The 16,866-nt window shown below is 37.6% G+C and overlaps 1 protein-coding gene and 1 long non-coding RNA gene across 7 annotated transcripts in view; one reads left to right on the top strand and one right to left on the bottom strand.

Moving 5' to 3' along the window:
* The window catches only part of TMEM196 (transmembrane protein 196), a 96,262-nt gene extending 80,066 nt beyond the window's left edge, over positions 1-16,196 (top strand). For 4 of the 6 annotated variants that reach the window (XM_085050884.1, XM_085050880.1, XM_085050879.1 and 1 more), the window contains 4 exons: positions 9,016-9,072; positions 10,870-11,124; positions 12,995-13,068; positions 15,371-16,196. In XM_085050884.1, the coding sequence (XP_084907010.1) occupies positions 9,016-9,072; positions 10,870-11,124; positions 12,995-13,068; positions 15,371-15,377 (393 nt within the window). In that variant the 3' untranslated portion in view covers positions 15,378-16,196. The remainder of the gene's footprint in view (positions 1-9,015; positions 9,073-10,869; positions 11,125-12,994; positions 13,069-15,370) is intronic. The other 2 variants (XM_085050882.1, XM_085050883.1) reach the window with 1 other exon arrangement.
* Positions 1,456-10,464, bottom strand: LOC146441053 (uncharacterized). Its single transcript, XR_014849772.1, has 3 exons — positions 10,289-10,464; positions 8,162-8,210; positions 1,456-1,704 (listed from the first exon to the last, which is right to left on the bottom strand). It is a non-coding gene; the product is annotated as an uncharacterized LOC146441053 (long non-coding RNA).
* Positions 16,197-16,866: the final 670 nt, after the last annotated feature.

Here is a 16,866-nt window from a genome sequence, read left to right as displayed (position 1 = left end):
CATTGCATGCCCTGCATTATGTATAAGCAAGACAGAGAATGTAGAGTACACCAGAATGAAGAAATTGAAAGCTTAGGCAATGTCAGTATCAAAAAATGCACATATATATGGGGACAAAAGTTTCAAATCTGTTGTTCTCATTGGAGTTGAATTACTTTAAGATAGTACAAGTTGTTTAAAAAGGAGTCAAAAGAAAACAACTGAAGGTGTGACTGTCTTCTCAAATTATCTGGAGCATGTGGAAATAACTATCCAGTTTACATCATCACCAATCTGTTCTTTTTAAAATAGGCCGTGGCTGTTAAATTGCAAAAAAAAAAACAAACCCCAAAACAAAACCAACAAACCCACAATAAAAACAGTCCCAAATACCCTAAAGTGCACACACTCTTGATTTCTGAATTTGCTTTCTGTTTGTTATGTTTGTATTGGGATAAACTATTCTACAGGCTGTAATCAGTGTCTCCCAGATTTCTTTGTTTCCCAGAAACTGAGGGATATTTCTGAAATCCACCATTCCAATTCAGTTACATGACGTACTATAGAAATAATTCAACCAATGAGAACGCTGAACCACTAACAATAACATAGTAAGAATGACGGCATCTATAGCAAAGGCTTTTGCACAAACAACAAAAATCAGAAGATAATCAATCAAAAAGTATTCACAGATTTGTTTTAAATGATCACATACTTCCCCATCTATATTTAGAACATAGTGGTTGCATCACTATCATTATGAGTAGTGACTAGACATTCACACACACACATACGTGTGTATGGCTCTAATCCTCATTTATTCTGCAGTGGTGAATAAATCCTTGCTGTAAATGAGACTCCCTCAAGGAGAGAGAGAATGAGAGACAAAAAACATGTCTTTAGTCAAATATGCCATCTCTCTTCATACGCAAGGGAAACACCCAATGATTCATTTATGGCTATGCCCCTCAAGAGTAATCCTTTCTTCCCTTATAAAGGCAAATATCTGAATGTACTTGAGAGATATGTTGATCAGTTTGCCTGTCTGTAGATAGAGGCAGAACTATTTCCATGATTTGTGATTTTATCACAGTGGAATTCTGCATGCCCATTAAAAATCTGCATTTGGCTACAGAAATTAGTTCCAAGATGGCACTTGAAATATTTGATTGAAATTATTTTATTTTTTTTCCCCCAAGATTTGAAGGAAAAGTGTCAGTCTGTATGGACTCTTCCAGAACAAGAAGGTCTTTTTAGACTGTTAAATCAATGTTGGTGGCCTAAAACTTTAAACCACTAAATTTTACATCTAGTTTTTACCATTGCCAAGTTTCCTTTGGAAAGAACAGTCAAACTATTTTTTTTCCAAAATAGCACTAAAAAATTCACTTTTTTTTTTAGTATGCAGAGAAAATGCAGATGTGATCCTACTTTATTTTAACATATGCATTGCATTTTCATCAAACTGACCATATTTCTGTCTGGCTCCTGCTCGTGATGAAATGGATCTTTCAGTGAGCTCAGTGGAAGCTGGAAAGAGTTCTGTACCTATAGATGAGGAAGGACATACCAAGGGTGGAAGCTTCTTGCCTTGCATGGAGCCAGGACAATTCACTGAATTCAGCTGAAGTCTTTCAGTGGGTTTTCTTTGTCATTCAGAGAGTCCAGAGGCACAAACTAAGATGGAAGGTGGTCCATCTAGTTCCTGGGTTGCAATTAGAGGATCTGTTGAATATAGACTGACTTAAGCATATGCTTAAATGTTTCACTATGATAAGACTTTAGTTCACCTGCAGGGAATAATCTTTCATTTATTGCTTTTACAGATGTAAGCAGTCATACTCTAAACCAAATATTTGATACAAAACAAACAAAAAGCATTACTTTTTGTTATTCTGATAGGCTACAGACAAACAAAAAGTAACTTATTATTTTGTGCTGAGAATGTGTTTTTAGAGATGGAGTTTTATTTAATCACTGACTTCAGATAGATTTTCAGATTCAGAGACACACTTCTATATTTTCTTGTTTCTAAAAACCATTTCCCATTTTTAAAGCGTCTGTGAAGGTCTATAACCAGATGAGTGGGAACACTAATCACTTGGACTGGGATGGAATTTAAACTGCTTGCATATGGCTTGAATCAGTGGGAATTGCAGAAGCACCCGAACTGATAAAACCGAATAGCACACTGCCAGGCAAGGTATTGCCTCAGATTAGACATGTTTTAAACACTATGTCTCAGTCATAGAGTCTCCCCTCTCAGCATGATGGATTTGGTGGGACAAGGTTGGGTTGTGGCAGTGCTGTTGTTTCTGATTCTGTGTCTGGACGACTTTCAGCCAGCTAGACATTCCTGTCCCCACAACCTCTTGTATGGGACAGCAACATCATTAGAAGTTTCCATCCTCCTTTTGCAAAGATTATGGTGTTTCTCTGTGGAGGCAATAGGCAAACCTAGTACGTAGTCTTGACCTTCTTGCCTGTTGTAATTTTTATTTAGTTTGATGTCTTTGTTTTCATTAGTAGAGTCTATGCCCTTTATGCCTGCACTAAGAAAATGTAATTCTTGTTCTGAAATACTACTTTGAAGAAGGGTTACAATTAGAGATATTTCTTCTTAGTTTATTCATTAAGGATTTCAGCTTTTGTCTCGTTTTGATGGAGCTGAAACTATATTATTAAATATAATCTTTCTTTCTTTACATTATTAATTTCAAAGTCCTAGTTATTCTTCTGGAAGTCACATGTTTATGCAGCTTTAGTGTAGAACACAGATTTTTCTAGTTTACTACCTGACAAGGGTAGATAAAAGTGAAGCTGTTAATTCTGTCTTGATGGTTTAGTCTTCCAAGTAGAGCGTCATTTGAATAGGTATGATACACTTTTATTTCTTCTGTGTTATATTCCATTTTGGAATAATTTCCCTTCCTCTGTTTTATCAGATACATATAGATGACCCAGAATGATGGAGGAGACTTTCCATGGACTGTATACACTTTAGTTGTGGTTTTTTGTCATGAGCAACGACTAGGGATCAAGCTGTCCTGATATTCAACAGGTTTTCTCTACTGTTTTGTTCAGCCTGTGTCCAGGAAATTTTTCCATGTGCAGGTTTCATTTTTTCAAGGGAATTACACTCACCTTTGCTTTTGCCTCTTCAAAACAGAAGACAGAAAGGTTTCTTAGCTTCAGTATATAAAATAAAAATAGCTCCTTTTCTTCTGCATGGTGGAAAGCAACAAATCTTTGGCTTCCTGCAGATGTAACTAAAACTGAATCTTTTTTTCAGACTACCAGGGAGAAAGTACCCATTTTCCAGAAGAAAGTGAAAGAAGCCAAGTCTTTTGTTCCAGAAAATATGAAATAGGGATGGATCCAAACCACAGAACTTGAATATAAATTGAGAATTTAGCCTTCTTACCAAAATTTATGGGGTTTTGGATCTGAGGTTTTGTTTCAAGGCAATATTGAATATAAAGTAAATTAAAGCAGTCTCAAATAAACATTCCCCTTTTCTGGGAGGTCTTTGGGTTTTTTTCCAAAGTTCAACAGACAAAAAGAGAGATTTTCCAATATGCATATGGAACATTAGCTGTGTATGTACAGCTGCAGTGTGAATGACAAAAACTCCACAGACAAACAGACACTACTGCATCACCTTGCAGTCACACTGGTGCTGTCAGAGCAACTCTGACTCTGGTAGGTTCATGATGAATCATCACTGAAACGGGGATTGAGGCACTCAGTCTCTAAGTAGCTTTTGTGCTTTTTAGTATCTTTCTTCGGATTTTTTTTACCATTCACCCAAGAGTGGTTATGCCCCTGTCTATTACTGGATGATCCATTCTCATAAAATCACAGAATCATACAACAAGGGTTGGAAGGGACCTTAAAGACCATCTAGTCCCAACTGTCACTGCCATGAGCAGGGACACCTCCTACTAGACCAGATTGCTTAAGGCCTTGTACAGCCTGGTCTTGAACACTGCCAGGGTTGGGTCATCCACAGCCTCTCTGGGCAACCTGTTCCAGTGTCTCATCGCCCTCACAGTAATGAATTACTTCCTAATATCTAGTCTAAATTTCCGCTCCTCCAGTTACCTCATTAGTCCTTGTCCTGTTACTACAGTCCCTCTCCAGCTTCCCAGATATTGGAAGGTTGCTATGAAGTCTCTATATAAACCCAGTGATCCTTGTGGGTCCCTTCTGACTCAGAATATTCTGTCAATCTGTAAACCTTCTCTTCTCCAGGCCAAACAGCCCAAACTTTCTCAGCCTGCCTTCTTAGGGAGGTGCTCCAGCCCTCTTACCAACTTTCTGGCTCTGCTCTGGACTTGCACCAGCAGTTTCAGTACATGACTTCTCTGCTAGTCTTGACACGAAACATCGTGTACATATAAGAGGTATGAATAAGTCTGCAACCAAAAGCAACCCTATAATCATTACTGAATGGTTATGATCTATATAGGTTTTTGAGTGACCTATATAGGTTTTAAGTGATCTATATAGGTTTTTGGATATTTTAGCATTTTATGATTTTTTTTTCTTATGAATAATAATTAAAATGCAAGTTCAACAGTGAGACATCTGTTTAAAAAAGTTCCAGCTGAAGGTTCCTCCCTGGCTTCCAGGGCATTTTGTGGGGCTTATTAGTTTGGCTTATCCTTAATGAAATATTTAGGCCTTATTCTCTGCATGATTTAGGAACACTTCAACAACTGAGTGTTCTTTACAAGGACGTTATCTTCAGTGATATATTCCTTTTCCACTCCTGATTTACTGTATTTTCAGTATAAATCTGTTTGCCTAACTTACCTCAGAAGTGACATAGCTAGAAAATAGAACTACATTTAAAGAGTCCATGAGATTGGTTGGTAAAAATGAAGGATAGTCAATGATCAAATAGAAAGGAGCAAGTCCTCACCACGACAGTATTAGTTAGGGGTAAATTGTAGTCCAGAGCAGCTCAACAGTTAGAAACCAAGTTTTACTGTTATGACATATTGACATGAAGCCTTTTGGGATAGCCAAGAACAGAGAAAGAGAGTGTCAAGACAACAGGGCTCCTGATGGCTGTATTCCAGTTGGCAGTATTATAAAATAGAAGTTTCTAAGTAAAAGATATTTTCAATCTGATTTTTACTTGCATCCTTTTTCTGGTACAAAGAGCTAGTGTAGTTCTTCCATCCACTTTTTCACTACTGCTGATCACAACACTGAGACATCAAAAATTTTACAGGAAATTCCTATAGCACCACAAAAAAACCTCCAAAAAACAAAAACCCGACAAACCTAAGTCTCTGTGCTATCAAAAAGCAGAGAACCAAGTCAATCACATAATGTCCCACTGAAATCCTAACCTTTCTAGAAGTCTCCACACTGAGAAGCTTGGCTAAAGAAGCTCTACATGAGCAGTGCTCCTGAGCTGCAGGTATTACTAATACTCTCTCCTAGAGCAGGTTTCCGCTGTTTCCAGTGAATCAGCCTTAGAAGAGAGTGGTAAACTTGGCTCATCATTTTCAAAGCTTTGCATGAGGTATAATTGCCTGACACTGTGGCTCAAATTCATCCATTGGTTTTAACTGCAAAATGCCTGCTGACATAAATAAATAACCATATTGGGTTATAGGCAAGCCTTTTCTCTCTGAATGCAATACACTGTCATCTAAAAAAAACCCCAACCTAAATAACATTAATCCTTTGCTATTGCCCAAGTGCTTTTCTTCCAAGGTTTTTAACATATTCAGGCACTTGAGTGCATTTGGTTTCACAACTTGTTTATCTCACAGCCATACGGATTATAAAACTTTGGCATGACCTCGAGATTAAACAGAAGAATGTGGAGGAAGCACAAATATCCAATTCCTCTGAGTCTGAGTACAGTAATTTCAGTTGGTTCTCTTTCAGTTCTTTAGCTATGGAACATGTTATTCCTTGCCTATATGTATAAATACTGTAGATGTAGAGAGAGAAAATACAGAGTATACATGACACAATGCAATATTATTATAAAGTCATAGAATTTCTCAAGTTGGAAGTGACCCATAAAGATCACCAAGTCCAACTCCATGCTTCTTGCAGAACTTCCTAACACTAAACCACAAGACTAAGAGCAGCATCCAGAGTGCTCCTTGACCTCTAACAGACTTGGTGCCATGATCCCTTTCCTGGGGAGCCTGTTCCAGTGACTGATGACCCTCCTAGCAAAGAACCTTCCTTTGATGAAACTTCACTCCATTTCCTTGTGCCCTATCATTGATCATCAAAGAGAAGTCTCTCCCCCCATTGTCCCCCTTGAGGAAGGTGTAGACTCTGTGGACGTCAACCCTCAGCCTTCTCTTCTTCAAGCTGAACAAGCCAAGTGACCTCAGCTGCTCCTTGTAAGTCTTGCCCTTAAGGCCTTTCACCGTCTTGGTCCCCTCCTCTGGATATACTCTATTAGTTTGATGTTTTTCTTATACTGAGGAATCCAACCCAGCACACAGTGCTCATCATGGAGCTGCACCAGAGCCAAACAGAACAGGGTAATCACTTCCCTCCACCAGCTCCTGATGCTGTTCTTGAGGAACAGGAAATGGTTGGCCTTTTTTCTGCCAGGGCGCAGCTGACTCACATTGAACTTGTCATCCAGCTGGACTCCCAGATATCTTTTCATGTGGCTGCTTTCCAATCTCCTGTCCCCCAATACTTGTGTATGATGCTGTCTCAGGTGCAGAATCTGGCACTTGCTCTCATATGGTTGGTGATTGCCCAGCTTATGTCTATTCACATCTCTCTGTAAGGTCTCTCTACACTTAACAGGATTCATGGTTTCTCCTAGTTTAGTATCATTAGGAAACTTAATGTACATTTTAACTACTGCATCCAGATCTTTACTACAGGTAGTCAGATACTTTAAATGGAATAGTCACCTCTTGTTCTGAGAAGCTGGTACCTTAGGGCTCGTAGATTAGCTCCATTGACTCAAACTGGAGCAGAATTAGAACATTCTCGAAAAAATTGGCAATCTGCTCTTTCATACTCTTTCAGCTTTGAAGGTAAATTATCAAACCTACAGTTTTTTAAACAAGTTAGCAAGTTAAAAACTATCTGTGGTGGTATCTTCCAACAGTCATTAATTTTTCTATATATAAAATATTTCCTTTCAATTCTATTCAATCACTACAGAGAGAAATTAAAATACTAATCCACTTTATCAAGTCTGAATGAATAAAACTTAATTACAAAGATGTCTTCAACAAATTTCATTGGAGGTTTCTGTATTTTGAGAAAAAACACAACATGAGAAAATCTGAAGTATGCCTTCAATTGAAAAGCAATCCGTAATGGCGGGACTGAGAGGGAAACACCAAAACTTCACAGAAAGCCTGAGTGAACTCTTAAAAAGCAGATATGATGAGCTGAAATCTTGTCTGCCTGTGGGAAAGGCGGAGAGGGAGCATTGCCACTGCTGATTTGTTTTGTTTTGTTTTGTTTTATTGTTATTCCAGTCAGTGGGTTCTAGTAGCAATTACCAGCTGTGTGTTCTGGTATGTCCTGAGCCATTCAGCACTATGGTCTACATGACCCAGCCCTCTTCATAATCAGATTGGTATTAAATTCACATCCCATGCTTAGTATAAAGGTAAATAATATACAAAATTTATCCACATTCATTGTGGGGAACTGATTTGATGGATCTAACTCAGTAAAAATACATCTCAAGGCTTATGCTTAGCTATATGCATGAACTGCTTTAGTTAGAGGCAGATAAACTGTGCATTAAAGCAACTCCTCAACTGAAATAGTGAAGTTGCAAAATTTTAGAGTGTAAATGAGATGTATCTGCAATATATTACCCAGACACTGAATGCTGTATAGAAACTCTTAGGGTTTGGTTTGTTTGTTTTTTTTAATTTCTTACCTAGCAGCCATGTCTGTTTTGTGATTTAATTCTAAATCAGCGTCAAGCAGAGCCTTTTGCTAGAAATACCATCTCAGTGCAAAAAGGATGTGGAAAAATCCAGTTTTAAAACTGTAAAATTACTTCCCAATGGGGGTGTAAGGTTAGCTTTACTAAAAATAAATAGCACAGATTTCTTAATAAAGGAGTTTATGAGGTATCAAGGAGATCTTTTGCCTGTATTGCTAACACCTGGAGAAGGCTGTATTGCTTTCACACAACTACTGTAGTTCCTACCAGGAATGCTCCCTTGGGGACTATTCACTGTTTTCCTCATTAAAGTCTCCTGTAGGAGGAAAGAGAAATCAGAGGACATCACTGGTCTTTGACAGAGGTCACTATAAAGCATTCCCACCTATTTTTATCAGCTGGTATGCATTTTTCTGGTTTTGTTAATTAAGTTTTGCCTAATGCTTGATGCTACAATTAACAGATCAGTTTGTGTGAGGGAATCACATAAGAAAAAGTACAGATACCTTCATGCTATCTCTTGCAAACTGGGCTATCATGAGTCTGTAACAGATCTTCCTGCATGCCCAGAGCAGTCACACCAACAGATGTATTCAGATTTAAATCTGCACCCACGGACGTGACTGAATTACATTCTTTCCCAGAGTCCCACTGTCTTGAAGGCAACGATCCATATGTGATTCTTCAGTGGTTCAGATGGTAGCATCAGGGCATTAAGTCCCTATGCTATGCTTAGAAGTAGATGATTTGGATCACTGACTAGTACCTTGCTAAACTTTTCTGAAAGAAAATGAAAACAGTAAAAAGTGCATTTTTATGCTTGCAACATTGGGGTTTTTTTTCCAACTTGTTTACCTAAGCAGCTTAAAATTAAGATTTTATTTCTTTTCTCATAAGTTATCGTGGTCACTCTGACTTCTCATTCCAGTTTCTTCTCAGATAAGAGTGTTTATGGTTGAGTTATAACCTCCTGAAACATAAGGTTTGTGACAAAAATGCTGAAAACTGTATCCATTGCCTAAACTGTGGTCACCACCACAGCAACACAGCAGGATTTGAACTTCATACTTTAAATGATTAAATAATTGCTTGGTTTTTTGTTGTTTTTTTTTTTTTTGCAGTTCCTGCTGTGCGGCATATGTGGAATATTGTGTGCCAAAAAAAAATCTGGACTTGTTGTAAGTTTTCTCACTGTATCTATATCTCTATTTGAAAGGCTTACTTATCTAGTTTGAACTCTTTACTGGGGGCTTTCTGTATCCAAGTGTTTTTGATAAACAGTTTGAAAAATTGCAAGTCAGCAATCCAAAAAATAGCAGACAGCACTTTGGAAAAATCATAAAAAACAAGGCAGTTCTGAAATGGCCTATGTAGGTCATGCTATTTAAGCAATACATCCCTATTTATCCGTATCTGGATAAACTTTGATGGGAAACCACTTCACACAGATTTATATCAAGTCAACAAATGCTTCTCAATAATGTCACTGGACTATATCTTCTCTCCTTTAAAAAATAACTCTGGGTTACCATCTCAGTAAGGCTGCTGATGAAGTTTGTTTCTAGATATCACAGCTGTTAAGTGCTTTAATGAGTTTGTTTAGAAACCTGAAACACATGTAAGTAAGTTTTAAAGTGATGGAAGATGTCTCTTCAGAGTACAATCATTTTCTGAGAACAGAAAAATGGTGTTATTATGCAACAAGTCACAGCAGAACTTTATATTAAAGATACGATCCCATTGAAAGTGGTAATTCCAGTCCTAATTTTCTGTCAGCTTGATTATTCTGCCACATACAGATGGAATTCACATAAAACCAGCATACGTGTGATAGGAATCAAGAGTTCCCTCCAATTATTTTTTAATATCAATGAGTTATCCTAAACCCTGTTAAAATGACAGTCCCATTTCTTACAACATAAGCAGTTTCTAAAAGCCATCTCTTCTGGAGGTCTCATGGAATAGTCACTTGCCAGTGGACTGCAATATACACCCTCAATGCCTCATTCCTGATGAAATTCTCATCCCAGTTGTGTACAGAAGTAGTCTGTAAGACTCCATAAATTTTTGCTACCACAGTAGATAAGTACATATCCAAAGTCATATTGAGAAACATCAAAGGCCCATCTAGATCATCATCTGACAGGTCAGCAGTATCAATGGAAGTGAATAAGACAATCATTTAGCAATGTCTCCATGATCAGGTCTTTTGCTCCTGAATCATTTGTGGTCAAAGGACATCCTGAGCCAGCGTAACATCTTTGTGATTAAAAGCAATAGGAAGTGTTTAAATATGTCTCATTGATTGCAGCCTGTTTCACAGCCTTGTAAAATTCACAGAAACATTTTAACCTAGTTAAAATCAACCCAACCAACCAACCATATAGAGCTGACCTTCTGTAGAGCAGTATCATAGATTTCTTTGTTGTTTCTTTTGCTTCTTTGACCAGCACATTCATCTTGAACACTTCCAAAGACCCCACAAAGACTGAGGAAGCCTCCAATCTGCTGTCTGACTGAATAAATTATAATTGAGCAGGAGGCAGAGTCAGATGGCACACAAAGCAAGAGATTCACTACAAATACATGAGGCATTCACTCCTCATGAGATGTGGTGATAAACTGCACAATAGAAAATTATGACACATTCTGTCATGCTACTGTTTTGCATGAACAGCCGGAAATCAGATTTGTGTCCTAGTAGTCCTTCCATTGACTAGGTTTTAACTTTACCTGCTCATTTACCTGCTCAACTTTTTCTTACATGCCACATCAATATTAACCCTTGTATACCAGAAAGAAATGTATTTCCTTGGAGCAATGTGGGAGCTAAGGGAGTTAAAAACAAGTGTCTGTGCAGCGTTTTGCAGTCATTATCAAAGAATTAAATTATTGTTAGTCTCATATTTTATATGCATGAGTCCATCTTTGAAAAAATACTACTGTGACATAACCTCTCTTGTCTCTCCTGACAGATGATACTTTTTTCTGCCTGTTGCATCTGTGGACTAATTGGAGGAATCTTAAATTTTCAATTTCTTCGTGCTCTGACAAAGAAGTCATCTGCTCTCTATTCTTTGCATCTTGCCTCCATGTCTCTTGCATGCATTGGAATTGGTGGTTGCACCCTTTCTTCATGGCTCACTTGTCGGCTAGCCAGCTATGAACAAAGGCGAATGTTCTCAGAAAGGGAACATTCATTGCATCACTCCCATGAAATGGCAGAAAAAGTGAGTTGTGTGTCCTCCCTTATTTGTTCTGCTTCTCCTGATATGTTACTGTATGTGTTAATGTTTACAATTACCAAGACATGTATTCAGTGTTCTGTTTTATATAAGAAGAACCTTCTGGAAAATGAAATGCTGCCATTCTGTGTAAGCTTTATTATGCTGCGTTATATGGAGCTATTTTTAGGTACTGTATATTTGCAGTACATCCATTTCAATGAAGTACATCCATTTTCAACATAATTCCATTGTGTAGTTATTCAGGGGCTTAGCAGCTAAATATAGCAGTTCATAAATAATTGGAAGCCTTATTAATATGGGTTATCATGTATTGTACTGTGAGAAAAGCACAGAATGCTTTCTGTAACCACATCATTGCATGCTTCCAGGATTTAATCAATTTCTTCCTCTCCCAAGTACTTAGCTTATAAATTAGGTTATTTAAACACAAAAGCCACAGTTCACAAACCTAGATGACTAAACCTAAGTATCTAAAGGCATATTTAGACACCTAAATGAAACTGGTCTCATTTTCAGCAGCTCTGAGCATTTAATTCCTTTCTCTATTAAAAGGAAGCCCACCAAGGTGTATAGGAACATATTTTGGTGCTGAAACTGAATCTCCCAAAGCTGAGCACATAGGATCAAAATAATTAATTGAATGGAATTCTTGAAATCACCTCCTTGACTTTACAGATCTGAATAATATTTGAGGAGTTAAGTGTTCACTGTAACCCTGTGCTTTACATTTGGACTTAGTATCCATTGCCTTTCATTTTACAGAAATGAGCAGAAAAAAGAACAAAAGTCAAGAGGACTGCCCACCTAAACCTCCACATGCAAGTTTGCATTACTGTTAAGTTCAAGAGGCTGTTCTCTATTGAGACCTCTGAACAGCAGTGCAAGGATTAGTTTGCTCAGACTGTAGAATTGTTTACAAATTCTGTGACAAAACATGATATAGCAGTTAAAAATTACTTGTCACTGTTGTTTTCTTAACTGAAACTCCAAGTAGAAACATAGACTGAATTCACTTTAGATGATGTTTGAAACATGTTTTAAAAAGAGGACATTTGAAACATTTTAAAAAGGTGATATTTTAAACATATTTTAAAAAGTTAAATATCAGAGGTTACAACAGTAACATAAAGCAAGGTGATAAAATCAAGAGAAGAGATACATTTCTCCATCTCATTGTAAAATGAAGAAGAATCCTCATGAGCTATTAGGCAAATATGATCATGATCTTTCAGATGGAAGGCTAGATCTTGACTTTCAGATTGACTTAGTCTCAACAAGGACAAAGATGAGAGAAGAGAGGGAAAGGAAGAAAGAAGGAAAAACCTTTCAAAATAAAAACATCTGCCAACCCTATCAATCTGGGGTGAAGATGACCATGTATAGCAGTAGTTCACTACCTGCTTTTCTGGCCTGCTGACCTAATGAGCTTTTTGACACTTAGCAACGAGGCCTGCCAGGTGTCCACCTATCTGGGGTGAAGGGCCATGATGCATGTGCAGAGCAACCCTATTGCAAAAGCTCAGTGGATGTGGGATGCACCCCACTGATGGCAGACTGCCTGCTGTAGGGTCAAGTATGCATGTACAGATGGCCTGACTCGGGACTTCTTAGACCCATAGGCTGCCGGGTGCCGGCAGTGTTGAGTACACTAGCTCACAGCATGCCCCGAAAAAATAATGAAGTCTTCTTAAAAACTTACATTAAATTAGACCCTAATTTAGAAAATAGCTTTAAAGTGTTTTATATATAAGACTATATTGTATATTTATACTGATATACAGTAATATAGACATGTACTGCATGTGCATTTGTTTGTGCTATATTTATCGTATAATTGTTATATTTATATTAGAGATTGAGGGGTATTGAAATAACCGACCTGCCCAGCTGTCCGGTGATTCCCCCGACACCAGAGTTACCTCCAAGGTACGCTGAACACTAGGGAGCTACCATGTTGTTATGTCACTTCAGGAAGGGCCACCTCTATGAGGAAGTCATAGTTTCAGCTAATCAAAGTTGGCTGATGCTGTGATGTCACTCTGAGGCAGGAATGGTGCTTCCAGGTAGTGACATAACTCTACGTGGTGAATGCTGCAATCTGGAAGTAAGTTGAGTATTTAAAATATTCACCCTAGTTATAGGCATCCAAATACCCTTATTTGGATGTAGCCACCATTGATTCACTCTGCTTCTAATCTGTGTGCTCCTTCATTCCCTGAATTCAGCAACTTTTTTTTTTTCAATTAACATTTTTTAAAATAGAAATATTGGGGAAAATAAATGGGTTTTGATATTTTCTGAAATTACGATGATATTCAAATAGCTGATGTCTGCAGAGAATTCAAGTGATGAAGCTGAAAAAAGGAAACTGACACTCACTCATGAGTAGCCTTCTGACAGACCATTACTACCGAAATGTGTCTGACTGATAGTTACTATTAAATGGCTTTGGTATTCTTGGTCCCTTTCCCAGCTGACAGATATCTTCAGCATAGATCCAAAAAAGGCTTTAGGCACCCACAAATACGCAAAATATAATGCCTTGTTTCAGAGCAGACAACCCCCAAACTGGGATCCATAGTCCAGTGTTAGGCATGCATGTTCTTCTTCATTATATGAGGGGAATAAGGCACAATATAAAAACATCCTACACCATCATCTGCAAATGGAGACCTGGGTGGTAGAGAATACTCAAACTAGTTTCACACTTGATTTTCTCTTGATTGAAGGTTATGTTTGATTCGGGAGTATAAACTGGCAAGGCCACTTGCTTTGATGACCCTAAGCTTTCTTTGTAGAGAATAGAACATCCCTTCTTTCAAAAACTGTGGAGGGAACAATTAAGTCTTGTGATTGACTTTAAAATGTAGCTGGTAACACCTGAGAAAAGAGGCATCAGTGCTTTCTACCTTTATGTTAAACTCTGAGTTCTGGTCTCTGCTTCCCAAATATTGTGGATTAAAAGAAGAGAGAGAAAGAGTAAGACTAGTAATAAAGACCACATTGTATAATTTTCTTCTCTTTACCATGATTCTCAGTTACTATGGTATAGACTTGGGTTCTTTCTTCCTGTCTTTTTTGCTCTCTCTCTCTCTCTCTCTGTCTAGCCCAATGAATCTTGCTTCAATTTTTTTAATAGAAGCTTCCACAGGAAGGGGTACAAACATCCCTTTTATTCCACATTTTCTCCAAGAGTAACTAGGAGGAAGAAGAATTTAATCTTTCCATGTAGTGAAGAACCTCTGGTCATCATGCAACCATTTTAGAACTAGTCCAACAGTGGCATTTCCACCTCATCTACCTGAATTTTTGAAATAGCCCAAGCTGGATTTTTAAATGCACCCATTCCTCTTGGCATACCTGAATGTTCTCTGTCATTGGACATAGGCAGCAGATCACTTATTTCTGCATCCACATTCACTTTGGTATGAAATAGTCCTGGGACTGCTCAGCATAAAGTAGTTCCAACCATTAGCCTCGAAGATCAGGGAACTGTTTAATTAATGTAGCCATCTCTATGCTTAGACAGCTGCTAAGGGGGTATTGTTTGGATTTCAATTTAAGAATTAGAAAATCTATCTCCAAACAAATCTTGGTTTGGGTGCTTTAGGATTCTGACTCATGAGCCGGTCAGCTTACTCTGGGATGACTCACCTGCCACTGGAGAAGCAATCCCCAAACTGCTAAAAATTGTAGACTGGCATATTAAGGGAAAACTAAAATCAGTCTCATCCCAAGGGAAAACAAGCAGTTAAACGCCTTAGATCCTGTTTGGATCTAGACCTACTTCCCAAATGTCTATTTCAGCAAGCATTGAATGGCATCTGTTTGTAGCATGCCAGCACAGATAGAGGTTTGAATGGAAACAGAGACTTAACTACCATTTCGTTCTTTTGTAGACCAGCACACAAGCTTGAGTTGATGCAGTTTCAAATGACAATGTCACAAACTTGTACAGATGCCATCAATGCTGTATACGTGGTCTGAGTGTAATGTCCAACTCAATCCCTATGAGTCTATCAGCATTCAAGTGTACTTAATTTATGTAGGCAGAAATCTGATTTTTTTAATAATGAGATTTATCAAGCTAAGAAAAAAGGAAAGTGTTTCTGAATGTTTGAAATTCAGAGATTGTTCAACTTTCATCACAACCTTAGATAACTGAATTTTAAACACCTTTAAACACAATAATTCTAATTTTAATTAATGTTTTCTATTCTTGTTCTAGGAAATGACAGACAACCTAAGCAATGGTGGCCCACATCTGATTTATAATGGAAGTGTATATTAAGACAGTTTTAAAAGTTCCATGGAAGGAAGTGGTTTTAGAATTTTCTTCAGGAAAAAAATAGACTCCAAGAAATTAAGAAAATGAAACTATCTTAGCTTTTATGGCTCAAATGTCACAACTGCAAACCAGCACAGTTGCAACTCCCTTTTAGAATCATGTTCAAAATTTGTCTCCTAAACATTTTGCGGATATACGATATTTATTCACTTCCTGGCTACTCTCCTTCAGTTTTTTGTCTGAATAATCTTTCTGAATTGTAATAGTATTTGAAATAGACTTCTCAAGACTCTTATTCTCATGAAGACTCGAAAATCAGAAAAAAAGTAAACTGAACTGCTTTTAGCCTGTTTAAAGGAGAAGGCAGAGGAAGAATGGCTCAGGGGAATCTTTTTCTCCTCTCCACTTAGCAGCATCTGGTGTAAAATGATGGTTTCAGATCATGGCATGGTACAGCAACACATCTGCACAGTCCCTCTCCTCACATTTTGAATGCATCCAGTTTTCCCAATAGATCATATCTAAAGAGAGTGCAAACTCCTCTTCCAAAAAGCTCCTATTTCACATCCAGAGTGTAAATGAACAGTGTGCTGAAAACAACACCAATGTCTTTGTTTTGAAAGACAGAATGCTCTAAGAATGCCATAAATCAAAACCTCAATAATGCCTTGTTGTAAAGAAATTGTAAATATTTCCAATTTGTGAATGAAGTATATTTCGTAATTTGTTCATAAAAGATTACAAATAAAATGAAATCTAAACCAGAGGTTTTAGAGAGATCTTTTGGGTTTTTTTCTTGCTAGAAAGATCTTGTAAAGCTGAACTGTCATGACTGCAGTTTAGCACAATATATTGAAAAGTTTCTAAAACAGTGAAGCAAGCTTAGAAAGGAGAAAAATGAAGGCTGAACAGAGTCATGGTCAAGATCAGAATTTACTGGCAATTCTCCACACCCATAATTGACTTTAGGGTATGTTAAAGCAGCAGGTATACTAAGGCAGCAGCTTTAATTGACCCCAAACTTTACTGTAGGGCATACTGGTTCATACAGCCATGAGAAATGGAAGATGTGTTCTGCAACAGAACATTTACAGCATAATATTCATATAAAATGCTCATATAAAATCACTCATATGTTACATAGTGAGTTTGACTTTGCTGTATTGCCCAGCACATCAACATGGGTTTGAGATGTGGGCATCACTGATGACTGGCAACATTTGGTCACTCATGACCATGATCCCAAACAGGTATGAATGTAGCCTTATTACTGTTCAAACTATGTCATAAAAACCTCTATAAATTAAACAGTTTTGTGAGTCTATATGGTATAAAATAATCTGTAAATCAACTATCTTAAAATTTTTGAAGTCCATAAGGAAGTTTCCCATCTAATTACAACATGGGAAACATCTTTGCAGCAATTTAAGTATCTC

Source organism: Lichenostomus cassidix, chromosome 2 (assembly GCF_008360975.1).
Source record: "Lichenostomus cassidix isolate B80296 chromosome 2, HeHo_3.0, whole genome shotgun sequence".
NCBI classification, from domain to species: Eukaryota; Metazoa; Chordata; class Aves; order Passeriformes; family Meliphagidae; genus Lichenostomus; species Lichenostomus cassidix.
The sequence above is the reverse complement of the archived record's forward strand: the minus strand, read 5'-3'. Positions and strand labels throughout refer to the sequence as shown.